Source organism: Tupaia chinensis, unplaced genomic scaffold (assembly GCF_000334495.1).
Source record: "Tupaia chinensis unplaced genomic scaffold, TupChi_1.0 Scaffold000313_1, whole genome shotgun sequence".
Taxonomy (NCBI): Eukaryota; Metazoa; Chordata; class Mammalia; order Scandentia; family Tupaiidae; genus Tupaia; species Tupaia belangeri.
Window position 1 is genome coordinate 4,113,265 of NW_006159806.1, and position 21,130 is coordinate 4,134,394.

General features: G+C 37.6%; 1 protein-coding gene across 1 annotated transcript in view; it reads left to right on the plus strand.

Moving 5' to 3' along the window:
- Positions 1-7,525: 7,525 nt before the first annotated feature.
- ADGRG6 (adhesion G protein-coupled receptor G6) overlaps positions 7,526-21,130 on the plus strand; it is a 160,393-nt gene continuing 146,788 nt past the window's right edge. The window contains exon 1 of the mRNA XM_014588839.2: positions 7,526-7,695. Coding sequence (XP_014444325.1) covers positions 7,572-7,695 — 124 coding nt within the window. The 5' untranslated portion in view covers positions 7,526-7,571. The remainder of the gene's footprint in view (positions 7,696-21,130) is intronic.

Genomic DNA, 21,130 nt, shown 5'->3' on the forward strand with positions numbered 1-21,130 from the left:
TTCAAGTTTTGAAATAATCGACTTATAAAATAAATTTACACGTCGGAGTGACTGAGCATTTTTCATACTGTAAGACATGTAATAGATTTAGCAAGACTTGCATTAATTGGTCTTGAGCTGCATGAAGCTACTGTTCCATTTATGGCTTATATAAATTACATGACATTGTGCTTTTCCAGTGTCAATGGTGAATGAGGCCATTGTCTCTTGGCTTATGGGAAATATTAGGAGCCTGTAGTTTTGCTGCCTAACTGACACGTCACTCTGATTTCTGGAAATAATGATCTGAAAGAGAATCAGTTTACATATTAAAAATCAACTGACAACCACTTCCTTAAACCTGACTATTTTCTCTCACTGGCCATATATCTGCCAGAGCTTACGTTTCTGATGGAATGACTGAAAGTTTCTAGAGATGATTTCGAATTTAGACTAAACAGAAAAAGACTTTGTTCCATGTGTGTGGTATGCATGGGCCAAAACCATTTCTTTCCATTTTCATTTCTAATTGGATGACATCATTATGTTATCTACATCGGGTGGCATTAACCCATGCTAGTGGATGGAGAGGAGGGGTGATAACATTTATGGGATGTATCAATGGCAGCTAAAAATGTCAGTAAAACTTGAGCATGGTCACCTGACCATCTTCTCACTTTTCTTTGTGACTATAACTCAGGATGAACTTGCTTGGAATGTCTTCTTAAAAAAAATCGAGATTAATACATTTAAAACCGAACAAATATGATACAGGCTTAATGTATTTAATGTAGAACTGGTTTAAAAAAATCATGAGTCAGGAAGAAAAATATTTATCTTGTAATAGAAGACCATATAAATGACTTGAACATGCCAATCCAAATAAAGGAAATCCAAATGTGATGCTATGTCTTTTATCAGACAATGATGAAAGCATTTCTACTCAATACTGAGGAGTATTGAGTATAAACACCAATATACTTCAGTGTAAACATGTATGTAAATTTTAAAGAAATAATCCAAACCAACCGGAAGGTAGTGAGGATAAAAGTAATAGAGGGCTCTTGTATACCCTTTACCCAGAATTCTCTCTGGTAAATATTGAACCAACTTGTTTTATCCATTCTCTTTCCCCACCACACACGCACAGAGGTCATTTTTTTTTTTTTCCTGGACTTCCTGAGAGCAAGTTATATACATTAGGCATTCAGGGTTTACAGTTTTAGCTGAAAATTTAAAGATATTTGTCGATTCAACTGCAATTGAAAAAAATAAGAGATCCAGCAGACCCTTTACCCAGTTCCTCAATGGCAACATTTTGGGGGGCTGTAGTACAATATCAAAATCAGGATATTCATAGACTCTACCTCTCTTTTTCAGATTTCTCACATTTAACATTACTTGTGTGTATGTGTGTGTAAATCTCAAGGTTGGCTTTTAACCTACCCTATGGTACAAGGCAGTTGTGCATGTTACTGTGCTAATAAGGTTTAAGATTAGTGCCAATGTGAAGGATAAATCAGTCTCTTTGAAGTGCAGGTGAACCTAATTTAATCAAAAGACTTAAACTGAGTAATAGAATAGCACTTTCTTTTTTATATATTGTTTAGACGCAGAAACATAATCTTTAACCAGAAGAAATACTATTACGAACAGACTTAAAAAAAAACAAATTGCCCTTCTTTTCACTCTGAAAGAATTAAGATATTCTGTCTGCCACTCCCTAAACACCTTTTTATTATTGTAGAGTTTTTCGCTATAGGGTGCGTGCGCTCGCCAGAGAGACAGAGAGAGACATAGAGACAGAAAGTGAGAAATCACCTCCCAGGGGGGATGGTTACGCCGCAATCCCTTCTCCATTCTCCTCTTGGGATCTTGGGCACGCATGCACATGCGCCCGAAGTGAGTTTTAAGCCACCAGGTCCGGGACGCGAACCGCAGTCGACTACGTGGGAGTCCAGTGACATAGCCATTACGCTAACTGCTGGTTCCCCCTAAACACCTTTATAAAAAGATTTGTCATAGAAATATCATTGGGATATGGGGAAGAAAGTTACTTCTCACTATTGCTGGTATTTTTTAATTCAAATTTGTTTCTTTCTTTCATAGTGAGAGACATTGAGAGAGAGACAGAGAGAGAGAAAGAGAGGGCTGCTAACAGAGTCTTCACACTGCATTCTCCCAGCCTCAACCAGCTCTAGATCCTAGACACACACTTGTCCAGGGTACTCAGTGAGGTCTCTGAACATGAACCTGAAACCTACTGCTGTGAGTCGGCCTTGACGAGCATTGCATTTTATAATACCACTATGCCTGTATCCAGCTTATATTGCTGGTGTGAGTACAATTAGTACTGTATTGAGTCTTCTAATAATCTCAAAATTTCTCTACTAATTTAAATGATGAATTTTGAGGGGCTGACCAGTGGCATGGTGATTAAGGGCGTTGGACTCCCACATGGCCTACCATGGTTCGAGTCTTAGACCTGGTGAGTGGCTTTCTTGGTCTCTCTCTGTCTCTCTCTGTCTCTCTCCTCTTATCTGTCTCTGGTCAAATTAAAATAAATAAAAATGAATACGTGAATAAATAAAGTTAAATAAAATACTTCTTTTTTAAAAATGTGACTTTTGGGGAAACCACGAGAGAGATGGAAAACAGTAGATTTTTAGATTAGTTTAGTAATGCATTTAGATCAAATCATGTCTACAGGGGTCATAGTTATTGGTTCATCAGAAAAGTCATGATGCCTTTTTGCATAGAAAAACACGTCATGACTTTTCCTACAGCTAATATATTTAAAATGATTCCTATGAAAGAGCCACACTCCAAAGCTTCCTGAAACAGAACGAGTTTGCAAGAGGTAGCTTGGTGCTCAGAGAGGACACCTGCATCAGTAGACAGGTGACACCATTGGGTTCTGGGCTCTGCCATCACTGATTATGTGATCTTGTCAAGTTGGTTAGCATTTTAGTTTTTTCACATATTGGATAATATTTAGGTTCCTTTATGTTATACTGACCTGTGACTCTTTTACTTAAACGTATCCCTGCTCTCTTCAGAACTTTAAGGCCACTGTCCTAGTAGTACAAGACTGTACTTCATTTTTATAGTTCCTATTTAGAACTTTAGTGACCCTGTTAGATTTTCCATTCTTCTGAGAAAGTTGTTTAAATCTCAGGGATGTGTCTTTGCTAAGTGATCCCTTGAGAAGACATACAGTGCTTTCCTTCCTCTGTTCTATTCTTAATTTATTTGTTTGTGTTCTTCAGTCAACAGTAAAGTGGATGAAAGTTGGTGTGTCACGTGGCTTATGTTTGGTTACAAATGCTTGTCCTGTCCTGGGTTCTTTTTCTGTCTAAAGTGATGGAGTCTTAGAACTTTGTTGTCATCATTTGTAGCTAATTACTTGATAGGATTACAGTCAGCTTTGGTAAAAACAACTTCGGGGTTGGAACATGGAATCTCTAAAGGTCAACTTTTCAAAGCGAAGGAGAAGATGTGTGAGCACATGAAATGAACAGTGCTGAGTGCAGCCAAGCTAATGACCATGATTCCTTTAGTAGAGAGTAGTGAGAGCATGAAATTAAGAGGGGATCGTTATTCACATATTGATAAAGGAGAATTGTCACGTGTCACAGAGTGAGCAGCTGGGAGTTCTCTTGGACTGATACTTCTGTCTGTTAATATATTTGTAAGGCTGGCATTGGGCTAGGTGGTAGCACAGCAGTAATGCTACTGGGCCTATGCGAGAAGGTCCCTGGATCATAGCCCAAGGTCTCCCTCTACTTGCTAGAGCACACACATGCTCATGATCTGGGCTGGCGGATGCTGGGGGTGGATTGCAGCTTGACTCTGTTAAAAGAGTTTGTGTGTGTGCATGCATGTGTGTATGTGTGTGTGTGTCTATGTGCCTGTTTCTCTCATGAGAGAAATAGATGAATATCTTAAATATATTTGTCTGTATGTGTATATATATATGTATATATACATACACACACACACACACACACACACACATATATATATGTAAGTTTAGAAGCTGGGTTTAATTTGTCTGCCCCTTTATTTTTCCAGACCTGAGTTTCCTCTTCTGTGAAACGAAAAGGTTAGTCTTCATTTTTGGTCTTTCCAGCTCTAAACGTCATTGAATATATAATTGTGTTTTTGTTTTAGAAATGTACTCATTCATCCAGCATCAATAGGAAGTGGGCTGTTTCTTTCAGATGAGTGAACTCTCTATGTGACAGATGTTTATCGCCTACCCTTTTAAAAGTTCCTACTTGTTGCATACACTGTTTATTTCTAGTTATTTTCGGTGGATAATATCCTATTTACAGAAGAGGAAATCGGCTCAGAGTTTTAAGTACTTGTCCTCCAAACCACACTATTGACAGAGGAACCAGATGTGAGTCTATGTCATTCCACAATCCATATCCATTCTCATTCTCATTCTCATTACTTACTAAAACAGGTTTCTAATAGCAGTAATTGCTTTAAATTAAAAATACTTTGGATGGATGTATTTGAAAACATGCTTTTTGTACTAAAAAAGTACGCTTCAGCTCTTAACTTTTTCGTAGTTTAGAATTTACATCAGGCGTGTGATGCCAGAACTTCTAGTTTGGTAAATACAGAAATGTGGCCTGAGTTTCATGCACTAGGAATAACCAATTTCATTTTTGTTCCCAAATGATCTCAGAAGTGACTCCAGGGACCAGCAGTTGGCGTAATGGCCATGTCTCTGGACTCCTATGTAGTCGACCACAGTTCAAGTCCTAGATCTGGTGGCTTAAACTCACACCGGGTGTGTGCATGCATGCCCAAGATCCCAAGAGGAGAATGGAGGAGAAGGGATTGCAGCATGGCCATCCCCCTGGGGGATGATTTCTTGCTTTCTGTCTTTCTATCTCTCTCTGACTTTCTGGTGAGTTCCCTGTATAAAAACCCTTCAAAAAAAAAAAAAAAAAAAAAGTGACTCCAAAGCCAATATATTGGTGTTGGCATATGAGATTAATCTTATTGTCCATTCTTGTTTAAGCCTTTTCCATTGATTTCACTCTAGAAGAATGACCACACTTGATATTAGAATGCCTGGGGTCATGATAACAACGACTAATACTTACTGAGTGCTTTCTGAGTGTTAAGCACATCTATTTCATCAACCACCTTTCTGCCTCATGACTCACTCACCAATCCACTAAAGGTCCCTTTTGGCAACTGATTTAGCCTTGCTGCCCTCTTCTTGGGCTTGCCTCTACTGGTGCCGTTTAGTGAGATGCATCATCCTTCTACTTCAGGCCAGAGCATTGCAGAAGTTCCTTTCTAAATCACTATAAATATAATTTTCAGTTTGAAAAAGAATTCATTGTGCAGAAAGATTATCTAAGTTTTCAAAGCACCACCCCTCTATCTGATGTCATATACTAATTTCTTTAATAATTGGTCTTTTCCAGCCATTTAAAAATGTTCATAGCTATTATCATATATAAAAAAAATTTAATCTTTTTACAATGTTAATGCTTCAGTGCTTCTTTTTATGCCATGAAAGAGAGTATATATATATATAATAACCGTGGCCTAGTGGTTAAGAAAGCTAGATCCCACATGGCTGATTGAGATTCACATCTCAGCTCCAAAGGCCTGAGAAACGAGCGGAGTGAATGTGCATGCGTGCCCCTGATAGTGACAGGATGAAGTGGAGAAGGGGTTGTGGGTGACCACGCCCTGTTGAAGGGTGCTTTCTCCCTTTCCCCCATCTCTTTCTATCTCACTCTGGTGAGCTCACAAACCATCTGACCATTAACATCTTTTCTAGTTTGTCAAACAGCAGACATTATAACATGAAAACATTTCTTTAAAGTCTAAATTTGGGACAATAGAAGGAGAGATTGTTAAAAACATTCTCCTGCTACCCAGAGGGGTGCGTGTCTGGTGAGGCTGAGAAAGCTGAAGCTAAACTTGTTTTATTATTTCTTTTAAATACATTTTTTTTCATGACTTTTCTGAATTCTTACCTGTCTGTATTCAAAAACTACTCATTACTTATATTTTAATGAGGAAGGTACCACCAAATGGCAAGCAAAAGAGCGTTTTTTTTTTCTTTTGCTAATAAGCTTCAAGGGATGATTAGCTCATCATCATCATCTTTATTTGGAAATAAGGCTGAAAAAAGGCGGTTTTCCAGTCCCCGCTGGAAAACTATACTCTTACTTTGATTCTGCGACTTTCCTGCAGGTTCCTACCCTGATGGCTCCCTTGTTTCATTGCAGGATGTTTCGCTCAGGACGAACGTGGAGCTGCCATTGGAAATGGAAGCCCAGTGCTCCTCTGTCCTTACTGCTCTTGTCTGTCATGTGGATCCCTCACCCAGGTGAGTTACTCTCATGCTTCAAATTTAATAATGATTACACTGTCTTCACTGTAAGCGTGCTACAAGTTACCTGAACTTTATCTGTTGCCACTTTTTGTTTTTTCCTGTCTATGTAGGATTATTTTTTTTTCTGTCTATGGACTCTCATCCTCTCTGAATTTTGTGTGAATACTATTCCTTTGATCATTTTTTTTTCTAATGAGTTTAGGTCTTTAATCTTTGCTGTCATTCTTTTCGTTTTATTTATTTATTTAGCCCATATTGAGTGATGAGATAACTACATAACTGACATTTTAAAAGTGCTAGCTGTTTGTTCTGCTAGTGAATAAATAAATATCCAACACGTGGTTTTCTTTTCAAGTTTTCATGTAGTTATGCGAAGAACAAACTTTGCCGTTTTTATTCATCCTCATTCTAGCATGTTGCAATGTGAAATAGGGATACATTTTTAGATTATATAGTTTACCTAGTTTGCATGACATGAAACAGTTAACTTTAATTATAGTGTTTTGGGAATTAAAATAGGGGTGCCTAATACTTAATCTAAAAATTCAAAATCCAAATGCTCCACAATTCAAAAGTTTTAAAGTGCCAACGTGGTGCTGCAAGTGGAAAATTCTATACCTGACCTCCTGTAATGTGTCACATTCAAAACACTGCAATACAAACTATTGTGAAAAATTACCTTCACTCTATGTGTATATGGCAATATGAAATATAAAAGAATTTTATGTTTAGATTTAGGACTTAACCCAATATTTTTCATTATGAACATGCAGATATTCCAAAAATAATAAAAAACATTAAAAATCTGCAATGCTTCTGTTCCCAACCATTTCAAATAAGAAATATTCAATCTGTATTTATTTTTTGTAATTGTAATGTTTTCTGAACTTTGAAATAGGAGTTTTTAGGTATTGAAAACTAAAATTTCAGGACTTATTATTTCTTTTAAATACATTTTTTTTCATGACTTTTCTGAATTCTTACCTGTCTGTATTCAAAAACTACTCATTACTTATATTTTAATGAGGAAGGTACCACCAAATGGCAAGCAAAAGAGCGTTTTTTTTTTCTTTTGCTAATAAGCTTCAAGGGATGATTAGCTCATCATCATCATCTTTATTTGGAAATAAGGCTGAAAAAAGGCGGTTTTCCAGTCCCCGCTGGAAAACTATACTCTTACTTTGATTCTGCGACTTTCCTGCAGGTTCCTACCCTGATGGCTCCCTTGTTTCATTGCAGGATGTTTCGCTCAGGACGAACGTGGAGCTGCCATTGGAAATGGAAGCCCAGTGCTCCTCTGTCCTTACTGCTCTTGTCTGTCATGTGGATCCCTCACCCAGGTGAGTTACTCTCATGCTTCAAATTTAATAATGATTACACTGTCTTCACTGTAAGCGTGCTACAAGTTACCTGAACTTTATCTGTTGCCACTTTTTGTTTTTTCCTGTCTATGTAGGATTATTTTTTTTTCTGTCTATGGACTCTCATCCTCTCTGAATTTTGTGTGAATACTATTCCTTTGATCATTTTTTTTTCTAATGAGTTTAGGTCTTTAATCTTTGCTGTCATTCTTTTCGTTTTATTTATTTATTTAGCCCATATTGAGTGATGAGATAACTACATAACTGACATTTTAAAAGTGCTAGCTGTTTGTTCTGCTAGTGAATAAATAAATATCCAACACGTGGTTTTCTTTTCAAGTTTTCATGTAGTTATGCGAAGAACAAACTTTGCCGTTTTTATTCATCCTCATTCTAGCATGTTGCAATGTGAAATAGGGATACATTTTTAGATTATATAGTTTACCTAGTTTGCATGACATGAAACAGTTAACTTTAATTATAGTGTTTTGGGAATTAAAATAGGGGTGCCTAATACTTAATCTAAAAATTCAAAATCCAAATGCTCCACAATTCAAAAGTTTTAAAGTGCCAACGTGGTGCTGCAAGTGGAAAATTCTATACCTGACCTCCTGTAATGTGTCACATTCAAAACACTGCAATACAAACTATTGTGAAAAATTACCTTCACTCTATGTGTATATGGCAATATGAAATATAAAAGAATTTTATGTTTAGATTTAGGACTTAACCCAATATTTTTCATTATGAACATGCAGATATTCCAAAAATAATAAAAAACATTAAAAATCTGCAATGCTTCTGTTCCCAACCATTTCAAATAAGAAATATTCAATCTGTATTTATTTTTTGTAATTGTAATGTTTTCTGAACTTTGAAATAGGAGTTTTTAGGTATTGAAAACTAAAATTTCAGGACCAGCAGATGCTGTAATGGTTATGTTGCTGGAGTTCCACATGACTTACTAAAGTTTGAATCCTGGACCGGCAGCTTGAAATGAACATTGGGCATGTATGCATGTGTGCCCAAACTCCTGAGAGGGACATGGAGGAGAAGGAATTGCTCTGTAGCCATTCCTGCCCACCCTGCCTCCGGTCCTCGGGGAAGGGGGCGGGCTATTTCTTGCTTTCTGTCTAACTGTGGTCGGCTATGTGGGAGTCCAGCACTGTTACCATTATGCCATCTGCTGGTCCCCCATTCTCTTTCATTCTTTACCTTTTACTTCTGCATTTATCCAATTTATTATATTTTCATTTAGAATAAAACTAAAATACTAAAAAAAATATTTTTAAAGTTTTAATCAAGATTTATAAATTTCATATTTATATGTTACTATTAATAATATACTTATGAAGAGCATGGAAATAGATTATCTGCTAAAATTGCTTATTCATGACTCAAGAAAATCACCTTGCATTTAATACGTAAATACTCTTCTCCAAGCCACTAAATATTTTAAGAGTTTTACTTGGAAAATCCCTGGCACTTGTTTAATGGTTTCAAAACAAAATCAATCTTTGAGTAAATTTTTCATGTGTGTTTCTTAGAATGTCACTATAAAGTCAGTCTTTCTGGTACTAAGTCATTGCCAAAAAGAGGAAACAAGCCTGTAAAGAGACCTGAAAATTAAACCTAGCTTGGATTTTTATGATGTACAGCGTTGAACTGTTTCTTAACTTTCTAAAGTGATCCTGCAAGAACCAAGTATGTGAGGTAAGATAGAATACAAGATTAAAATTTGTTGAGGTCTGTTTAGCTGCCTTTTCGGTAGGTCATTCATTTGTAAATCTTTAAGGTTTTTTTTTTTTTTAAACTATGGCACCTCAAATCAGGACTTTGTATTTTGGATGTTAGTATTTTAATTGATATATGCACATTCCTGAATTATCACCATTTGAATAAATTAAATGAAGCCCATGGTTTTAGGAGAATTAAAAAGAATCAACCAGACTGGGCGAGGCTAGTGAAAGAAGCATCTAAGGTAAAGTGTGAAGAGCCAATCGTTACCTTTTAACACATGATTTTCTTCCTTTCCTTCCTTTTTTTAAAAAATTTAGGTCATTGTATATCTCTCTCTTTCTAACCATGAGTCAACTTAAAATGTCAGTATCTCACACATCTGAATTCTCAGAACACTTTAGAGTTTATTATTTTAGTAGAACATTTTAATATGAAAATTTTACTTCACAAGATAACTCAACATGGGGTTCCTTAAAATGAGCTTACAAGCCATTGAAAATAGTGCATATTACAATTTTAGACATATCTAACTTTTAAAGTCGTATCTTTTGCACAAATCGTACTATAATACTGCTATGTTTTTAGAGACTACTTAGTACTTTGCTGTCATGCTCCGTCTCTATAAACACACTCCGTGATTGTTTTTTTTTTTTTTTTTTTCTCTTTGCTGGATAACCCCTAGGTGATCTCGAGTCCACTGGGTTTAAATGGAATTTGGAACCAGTGTTTCCTAATCTGTATCGTCATTCCTAACCCTTTCCTGGACCTTAGAGTCACCTCTTGGGTTATCAGTCCTCATCTATCTTCGCTTATATATAATGACTTAACCATTACACATGCAAGAAGGACTTCCTATCCCCAAATCTCTCTCAATCTCTGCAGTCTATCCTATTATCCTCAGTTTCTCTCTCATCCTCACTATTTAGACACACTGGCCTTTCTGTTCCCTGACTATACCTTTCTAGAACCTTCTTTAATGTACATATGCCTGGTTCTTTTTGACGCTCAGAGAATTATTTAATTATTACCACTTGAGATAACCCTTCCATGTCTACCTATTCAAGTGTGCCACAAGGGCTCTATCTTAATACCCTCAGTGATAAACTGAATAGATTTTTGTTGCTCTTGTCATTTTTTTTTTGAAGAGATTTTTTTGCTATAGAGTGTGTGTGCTCACCAGAGAGATAGAGACAGAAACTGAGAAATCACCCCCGGGAGGTATGGTCACACCACAGTCCCTTCTCCTCCAATCTCCTCTCGGGATTTTATGCACACATGTACCTGTGCCAGGTGTGAGTTTTAAGGTGCCAGGTCCAGGACTTGAACCATGTCAACTACATGGGAGTCCAACAACGTAACCATTACACTATCTGCTAGTCCCCTATTGTTAATGTTTTGTTACTCTGACTGTGATAGCTAGATAGGAAGGCTGGTAACTTTCTTTTGACTGTTAAAATTAACACTTCATTTTGATTATTAAACATTAGAATTCTGTAGTTTAATTCAGAAAACATACATATTTAAATTCATATAATAGAATTGCAATGTTAAGTTTCCTGGTATGTGAATTAACCTTTGTGTTTATAAGGGATACTCACAAAATAGTGTATAAGACTTGTGCCCTTCAGGACTTTAAGAAAGTTACATAGAAAAATATTTCATTGTCTTTTGATAAGTGATAAATATAATTTTTTTAAAAATCACAACAAAATAGCAATTGATATTTAAATTGGTCCCACAGAAGTGTAAATTAAAACAACAGTACGTGATTATTTTTGACCCACCATTGCTTGACGCCATTTAGAAAAGTTAATAATATCCAGTCTAGGTGAAGATGTTGGGAAACGTGCATACCTTGACATTGTTGGCACTATCTTTTGGGAGAGTAATTGAGCAATATGTTTATAAAATGAAGAATGTTTGCCCTGTTTGACATATCACTCCCAGAGATAGGTGTCTATCCTAAGAAATAAAAAACATAATAAATATGTAGAAAAATATGTAACATTGTAACAACAATCTGTTGAGAATGACTAATTGTTCATCAACAGAGGAATGACTGTATAAACCATTTGACATTCATACCAGGAAATACTGGTTAGCCCCTCAAAACAATGTGTTAACAGTGTATATTGGCTTGGAATGCTGTCTATTATAGTATGGAAAGCAAACTGCAAAGCAAATTGTTGAACAATGTAATATTATCCCAGACTTGTATTAAGTTCTATTACAAAATGGATTGGGGCCAGCAGGTGAGGTGGCGTGGTGGGTGGTTAAGGATGCTGGATTCCCACATGGCTGACGATGGTTTGAGTCCTGCACCTGGTGCCTTGCTTTCTTACTTTCTCTCTCTCCTCCCCCCTTTGCTTGCTTTCTTACTTTCTCTCTCTCCTCTCTGCTTTTCAAATTAAGATAAAATAAATAAGTCAAGTTAAATAAAATAATTCTTTCTAAAAGCCCTGGGATGTATTATACATATATATTTGTATAAGACTAGATAAACGTATTAACAGAACATGGAATGATACATGCTGGCTTTTAAACCAGTTTATCTCAGAAGCATGGATTTGAGAGAGGAAAGGAACAATAGTACTCAATACACTTCTGGATTCTTTGTCTTATTACAATCGGCATGCATTATTTTATTAATTTGAAAAAAAAGGACACATTTCTTTGGTTTCCAGCAAAAGACACGTTTTAAAAATGGCCAGAGAGTCTCTTGATGTCTTGAACACTTTAGTTTTCTGTAAGTCACTTAACTATACTCTAGCTCTTTCTTCATTTGATAAGAATCTCTAAAAGTATTTCAAATAAAAATCTCCTTTGATGTGGCATGATGGTCTGTCACTCTGAGGATGAATGCTGATCTCTCAAGCAGACAGAGAGTTCTGGCTTAGAGTGGGAAGCAAATAGGCAAGGGCCAATACATTCCTAAACAACCAGGTGCCTGTTTCCATAGATAGCCTTAGTCATGAGCACTGAGGGAAGAACCTCCCTTTTCTCTGGAAAATCACTGCCATCAGCAGATTGTTTCAAAGTTCGGTGTTATTCCGATTATCTATGAGACAACAACAGCTAAAAGGGGAAATGTTTCTGAAAGTGCAATCTGGCCTGAATTCTGCACTTTCTAGTCCAGAGTACAGAATAGTTCTGGGCAGGAGGAACTATTATTGGGCAGGAGTCTCATGGCTTTTGAGTGTGCTGAGTGCGTGAGCATGCTAATTTTTCTCATAATCACGAGATAAGCAGTTGTTATCTAGTATCAATTACAGTCTGTATTTAAGTATTAAATATATCAGTTTATCATGTACTTATAATTTGATCCGAAGTCTTTCAAATGCCTAGAAAAAAATCATTTTATTAATCTGCAAGGATCTTTTTCAGCTATTTTGTATTAATGTGTACTAAAATTATTTTATGTATCTAAAAGGTTAAATAAGACTCTAATCATACAAATATTTTGCATATAATGATAAACGTGTGTGTGTGCGTGTGTGTGTGTGTGTGTGTGTGAGAGAGAGAGAGAGAGAGAGAGAGAGAAAAAAAAAAAAGAGTGTGTGTTTCCAACAGGGTCAAAGTGCTTTAAATTTCTGTCTAACACTTTCAGTTAAAGGGCTGTTTTCTCACTCATTCCAGACCTCAGATTAAAGAACCAATGTCTTGTAATAAAGCCCAAAAAGTTGTATTTAGATATTACTTTGAAGTACTTTTCAGAAAACTTCCTTTGTGTACCTTCAGGGATCTGAATTTGATGTGTTAAATGTGAAATCCTATTTGAGGGGTCATGAAGTCAATTATACAAACATAGAATAGGAGTGACATAACTTGTCACCACTGTGACCATCTCAAGTGACCAAGTTGAGCCATTAGTCAAACTGACACAACTTAGGCCGTTTTAGGAAGAGAGACAGCAACATGGAGACCTGGTCTTTACTTTCTAATCACAGTTGTGGTCAGAATTGATGAACAGAAAAGATCTAGACCAGGCAGGACAGGGTAGTGATGAGTCAAACATTCTAAGGAAAGTTTCAGAGCAAGCTTTGTCTTCACTAAATTATGTGAAGCCTCTTTGGGGCAGGTTACAATTGAAGACACCATTCCTTTGCATAAGTCAAAGGGACATTGTTCTTTTAGAGGATTTTTTTAAGTAAAAATGTTGCTGAGTTAAAAAATAATAATTGGGAGAAATGACACATTTCTTTGGAATACTTTGGAGTAAAGAAGTCCTCTTCAGTAGAAATAAGATACTGGTCTTCCAGTATTTGAAGATTGGTCAATTGAAAGTGATAACAGACTTATTCTAAATAGCGCTAAGACATAAGACCAGTGAGTTGATGTGCTAAGTAGCAAACGACTGACTCTTCTAAGAATGAGTAGCCGTAAAAATGAAGCTAGCTGTCCTCCAAATTTCTTGTCATTGGCAATGGAGACATGAGGGAACCTCACTATCAAGATGGGACTTATATTAGAAATCTCGTAGGCCTCCTCAGCCTACAGTTTAATTATACACGTATTTTTCTTTAATACACACATAATTTTAATTGTTTTACTTCAAAAGTTTCTTCTGTGAGCATTTTTAGTTTAGCAGCTAATTTTTATATTGAACAGGAGATTGGGCAGAAAATTTTCTTGGGCAAGATAAACCTGGACATTCTAGACTTTGCAGAGTTCCTATCAACCCAGAGACTATAGAAGGTAAAAACTTTTATACTACTACATTGGTCCCATGGCCTAGTGGTTAAGGGAGCCCGAGCCTCCATAGCAGACCACAGTTCAAATCTCGAGCCTGGTGGCTTGACAGACTCACTGGGTGCACATATGTGTTTATGCCCCAAATCACAACATGATGGAGAAATGAGGAAGAAGGGAGGGCAGTATGACCAGGCCCCACTGGCAGTGCTTCTCTTCCTCAGGCAAGTGCACGTGCACTCTGGCATTAGAAATCTTTTTCCTTTTACTTTCAAATGGCTCCCCTTTTGAAAGAGGAGTTTCCTCTCATTTTCAGTAATATGAATATGTACTTTTTGACACTTTCCTTACCAAAGTTGTAGTATCATAGTATCCTGTAAAGAATGTGGAAAAGAATAAAACAGAGAAGAATAGATGGAAAAAAAAATCTTAAACATATTTTCAATTTAATGAGTAAATATGGTTTATAGGGTAGGGCGCCAGGGTGAGGAAAGTGTGGAGGTTAGATGAGAAAATATATTAATCCCTTGATAAGCATGAAGTCACATAAACATATTTTCTGCTCCATTGGACTGAGACGATTAAACACCTGAAAAGAAATAAAAGCATTTGCCAACACACAGGTGGTAGCTATCACCAGCTCAGGTTAACCTTCTCAAACATCTCCAAACAAAACAAAACAACACAAAACCCTAAACTTTCAGTGGGGAATAAAGTATCCCAACTGGCTCGGATTAAGAATGCCTAACTCAGGCCTGCCAGTGGCATGGTATTTAGGGTGGTTAGAGTCCACATGGCTGATCTTGCAGTTGGATTCTCAGACCCAGCATCTTGAAAAGCAAGCTGGGCATGTATGCACACCTGCCCAGATCCTGACAGGAAAATGGAAGGAAAGGGATTGCAGTGTGACTATTCTCCCCAGGAAAGGTGGGGTGTTTTCCCACTTTGTGATCTATTACTACCATATTTCATAATTAAGATGAATGATCTTGCTTAAAGAAAAACTAGCACAAATGTTTACAGATAATCTTTCAAATGAGGTTTTTCTCAGGAATATAGTTTGATTTATGATACATTTCATGTCAGCTTTATCTTCAATTCGTGTTTTAGAAATGACATGCTGTTTAAAAAATTACAATTGTTTTCTCAATAACTCAACTTTTACGAGTCAAAAAAGATGCCCCTGTCTAATAATCATACCTTCTACCCCCAGCTTAGAACTGCTAGTTTAGATAAAAGAGAGAAGGTATTGGCACTAGAACCCAGATGAAAGATTGTGTCAACATATTTAAAAACCAAGATCTTATTAATTATAAAATTATACTACTCACTGTTACTGATTTGGACAAACTACAAGAATGAGCAAATATTCATAATTCTTGCAAAGTCCCAAACAGTAGGGCATTTTTAGGTGACTTTTTACCTGGTTGAAGCTTTAAAGAGTATTATTAAGTGTTAATGAAGTAAAATACAGTTCTGGAAAAGGAAACCATATGGGATATTAATCACAGCTTTTATGTATACTCACCATTCTTTTTCTGGCCTTCTTTCCTTCATCTTATGCCTGAAATATATATTCATAATACTGCATTAGGTGTAGTTGTTAGTCCTGTTGAGTATAAGGAATGGTTTTGTTGGATTACTGGCTTTACTGAACAGAATTTTAAGGCAAAAGATGAAAGTTTCTGACCACAGTGATTTCTGATTTCAGGGGCTATAGTAATGCTTTGGGGTGGGAAGAACTAAACTTTTGAAGATAAGTTGCCTTGGTTTTAGATTTTTCTAGAAGATGAGTCCAACTATGTAAACAAAGGTTGCAAACACCTTACTCTCTCCAGAATTCATTTTCTTTCTTTCTTTCTTTCTTTCTTTCTTTCTTTCTTTCTTTCTTTCTTTCTTTCTTTCTTTCTTCCTTCCTTCCTTCCTTCCTTCCTTCCTTCCTTCCTTCCTTCCTTCCTTCCTTCCTTCCTTCCTTCCTTCCTTCCTTCTTTTTTGAAGAGGTGTTTGCTATAGGGTGCATGCACTCGCCAGAAAGACAGAAAGAGACAGAGAGACAGAAAATGAGAAATCACCCCCCAGGGGGAATGGCCACACCTCAATCCCTTCTCCTCCATTCTCCTTGCAGGATCCTGAGCACACACGCACACGCATCTGGCGTGACTTTAAGCCACTGGGTCTGGGACTTGAACTGCAGTTGACTACATGGGAGTCCAGTCACATAGCCATTATGCCATCTGCTGGTCCCCCCTCTCCAGAATTCCCTTAATCAGATTGTGTACACCAATTTTCTCCTGGCTGGTTCATCAGAGGTCCACATTAGCTTTTTGTGTGGACTGCTAATCTCCTCTCTAGAATGATATCCTGAAAATTTGTTACTTGTAGGAAGCTCATGACCACAGGATTTTTGTTTCAATGCTGCTAAAAAGCTAATGCTTCGATAAACAATAAGGCTTGTGGTTTTCCTCTCTGAGTCTTGACTAAATTGACATGGGGCTTTTCCTCCTGTGGGGTAAGCCCTGATGCCTTAGTCGGTGTTTGGTTAGGGACTCTTATTCCTTCTTGTCGTCTGACTTGCTTACCTCTCTTACATACACATGTCTGTGAGAATTGCCTCTTGATTTTTAACCTTTCAGAAGAATGTTCTCTCTGAATTTTAAGCAATTTCCTATATTTCAGGTTCTTTTCATTTCAAACATGATCACCCCATGTTACCACAGGAGACGTGTTCAGTGTGTAGTGAATACCTTGATTTGCTTCAAGTTGCCCTTCTGAGATGTTGGATTTCACTTAGCAAGGCGAGTCCAGCTGATGTAAGAATTAGGCAGTCCTTTTATTTTATTTTTTAAATTAATTGATTAAATAAAAAATTTGCTATAGGACACATGTACTCACCAGAGAGAGAGAGAATGTGAGAAAACACTCACACCCTCAGCCAGGGGAGATGGTCACACTGCAATCCCTTCTCCTCCATTCTCTTGTCAGATTTCTGGACGGGCATGCACGTATGTCCAGCTCGTGGGTTTTTTTTTTTTGTTTGTTTGTTTGTTTTGAGAGGTTTTTTCTATAGTGTGTGTGTGCTTGCCAGACAGAGAGAAAGAGAGACAAAGAGACAGAAAGTGATGGCCATGTTGTAATCCCTTCTCCTCCATTCTCCTCTCAGGATCTTGGGCACCCACGCACAAGCGCCCAGCATGAGTTTTAAGCCACCGGGTCTGGGATGCGAACCACGGTCGACTATGTGGGAGTCCAGCGACATAGTCATTACTCTAACTGCTGATTCCCCAGCTTGCTTTTTAAGCTGCCTGGTCCAGGATTTAAACCATAAGATTGATCACGTGAGATCTAGCCAACCCAGCCCCATGCCACTAGTGAGCCTGAGTTAGGCATTCTTTTATTTATTTATTTATTTTCTTGAGAGAGTTTTGCTATAGGGCGTGTGTGCTCACTGGAGAAACAGAGAAACAGAAAGCGAGAAATCACACTCACACACACACACACACACACACACACACACAAGGAGTAGCCACTCTGTAATCCTCTTTTATTCTCCTCTCTGGATTTTGGGCACACATGCACATGTTCCTGCGTGAGTTTAAGCCATGAGGTCTGGGACGTGAACCATGGTTGACTACTTAGGAGTCCAATGATGTAACCAGAGTTATGTCTGGTCCCAGAGTTAGGCATTTTAATCAGAGCTTCTCCTTCCCCCTGCTATTACTAATGTCTGTCCAACATCTATGAAAATATTGTAGTACTTAAAAGAGTTACAGAGAATCAGGGTCATGTCACACCAATATTATAATATCTGAGCATTACGTGTGCATCTGTATCTCTGTCTAATGATAGATTCTTTAAAGTCTTGATTATGAAAAGCTAAATCATGGTCCTTAAAATGTCAAGGAATTTTAGTGTTAATGGGAAGACTGACCTGAAACTAAAAAAATAAGATGCAGTGTGATATGTGATTCACTAAAACTGTACACTCTCAAATGATAACAGGAGAGAGTTCAGGAAAATTGTCACAGAGGAGATAATGTTAGAGTTGTGTTTTCTAGAAGATTAATGACACAATATTTAACAGCTAGTGAGACTTCATCATTGACCTTTTGAACAGATTTCCCTGGAATCAGATTAGATGACTGAGTGTAAAACTGATGCAGTTGTTTTGCACTCCGTGAGTATCAGTCTTGTTGATAAGAGAAGGCAAGAAGTTGGTACATGGGTATGGACATTGAGAAGGGCGATCTAGACAAAGGGGAGAAGGGTAAGGGCCGAAATACAGAGGGACTGAAAATGATTTTGTAGAAACATTAATACTTCTCGTTACTAGACTACAGGGCCTCTGCAGAAGAGAAGGAATGAGGCTAGACAAGTAGGTGGGAGGCTAGACTGGGCAATGTCATGTGAGAGGTGATGGTGGCAAAGCTCAATGAGGCTTCTGACCACTAGCTAGAATTCAGCAAGCTGTGAGTGATCAAAGGCGGAAACTGAAGGGCACAGAGTTAAGAACCCTAGACCATGGTTAGGTTACTCAGTGGTGGAAATGGTGCTTTATCCAGTCTGTTCTTTATGCTTTTTCTCTATCATACCCCTTTGCCTCAGAAATGGCAGACTTGGTGCCCTCATCGTGAACATCATTGTTTACACATATCGAGAAGCTGGAGGCAGTAATAGAATTTCAGTTACCCTATTTTAAAAATTCATGGTACAGCACTTGTGTGTGCTTGTGAGCATGAGAGAGAGACAGAGAGAGACGAGCAGGCCCCACAGTTTCTGGTCCTGCTGTGAACTCTTTCCTCCAGTCCTCCAGCTTGTTAGATCTTAGGCACTTGTGCACATGTCTGGTGTGTTTCAGGCTGACCAGGCTGGGGTTTGAACTGTAGTTCCCATGTGGAATCTAGTTTTTCCTGGGAAGCTGTGCCAGGGACCTGGCCCTTCAGTCACCTTTGATCCTTTTGCTTTCTTGCTCAGACCCATATTAGTTGTGACTGAGGGCTGCTGGATCTAGGTCAGAAATGACGTCTTTATCTTTATATCGACGGTATCTAAGGCTCTTATCTCCACTAGACTTATTGTAAGAGCTCCTATATAATCTCTCTGCATCCAATGTTTCTGAGGAACCAGGGTTGGAATCAGGTTACTATCTTGGTTCAGTTCCTTGGAAGGTTCTAACTATCCACAGGATAAAGTCCACATGATTAACTGATGTGACTCATGTACTCTCGAGACTCAATAGCTTTGTTATGTCCTACCAACTTCCTACCAAATAGCAAGATATCAATGAAATATTGAATGATTGCAGAAATTAAACAGTTTGGTTTTGCTTAGCAAAAATGAGATTGGCATAGATATTCAATACGTTTTTAAAGAAGTTTTTGCTTTAGGGCATGTGCACTCTCCTGAGAGAGAAAGAGAGAGAGAGAGAGACAGTGAGAGGAAAAGTGACAGGTCAACACTTCCCCCCACCCCCCACTGGGGTGGATGGCCACATTGCAATCCCTTCTGTATTTTCCTCCTGGGTCTTGAGTACTCACGCACATGCGCCTGGTGTGATTTTCAGCCCACTGAGTCTGGGACTCGAACTGCACTCAGCCATGTGGGAGTCCAGTGATGTAACTGCTACACCATCTGTTGGTCCCCTCAATAATATTTTTTTTAAGTATTTGCTATTGGGCATATGTACTTGTCAAAGAGAGACAGAGAGAGAGAAAGTAAGAAATCACCTGCTAGGAGAGAAAGGCCATGCCCCAATCCCTTCTCTTCCATTCTCCATTCTCTTGGGCACACAAACACATGCGCCCAGTAGCCACCAGGCTTAGGACTTGAACTGCAGTGGACCGTGTGGGAATGCAGAGCCTTAACCACTATATGACCTTCTGGTCCCAAAAACATAGAAAAGATATTGAATGTTGAAGTGGGGAGATTAATGTCTGTACTGACTGACATACATAGCATTCCCTTTTGAGAAAACAATGTAATACACTGTAAAGTTATTTGTAATCCAATGTAATATAAAGAAGATTATGATGATAATAAAAAATAAAAATTAAAAAAATATATACACTTAGAAAAGTATCTATTGAGAATAAAAAAAAAACCAGTGATTTCTTAAAATTCTTTGACCTGTTTCCCACTTCACTCCCCCTCAGTGATCTTTTTCACAGTTATCCCACAATCCCACAATCACCTGTATCTTTAACTTTTTCTGTTGGCTTATACCTTTCCCAGTTAAGCACACAAAAATATTCAGTTCTTTTCAAAACAAACAAAAATTTCTCACCTCTCCTCAACCTTTTTATTCTTTCAGGCTATCATTTTCAATCCTCATTTCCCAATGTCTTTAAAAAGAGGTCTACATTTGGATTTATTCTCTTTTTTTAAAAAAATAATTGTTTTATTTGACTTTCTTTCTTTCCTTCTTTCCTTCCTTCCTTCCTCCCTTCCTCGCTCCCTCCCTCTTTCTTTCCTTCTTTCTTTCTTTCTTTCTTTCTGTCTGTCTGTCTGTCTGCCTTTCTTTCTGTCTTTCTTTCTGTCTTTCTGTCTTTCTTTCTTTCTATTTGACCAGAGAGGGACAGAGAGAGAGAGAGAAATAGAGAGAAGCATGAGAAATTCTTTCTTTCTTTCTTTCTTTCTTTCTTTCTTTCTTTCTTTCTTTCTTTCTTTCCTTCTTTCTGTCTTTCTTTCTTTCTATTTGACCAGAGAGGGACAGAGAGAGAGAGAGAAATAGAGAGAAGCATGAGAAAGCAAGCTGTCAGGTCCAGGACTTGAACCATAGTTGGCCATGTGAGAGTCCAGCGCCCTTAACCACCATGCCACCTGCCAGCCCCAAGATTTATTCTCCTCTTTAAAAAATAGTTTATTCTGTTTTGGAGATGCATTGAGAAGTATCGGTTTGTGAGTATGTATGTGTATATGCAAACAATTATGTTACAGTTTGCTAAAACTCCAAATATTTCCTGAGTACTCTAAACTACTCAAAATTTTC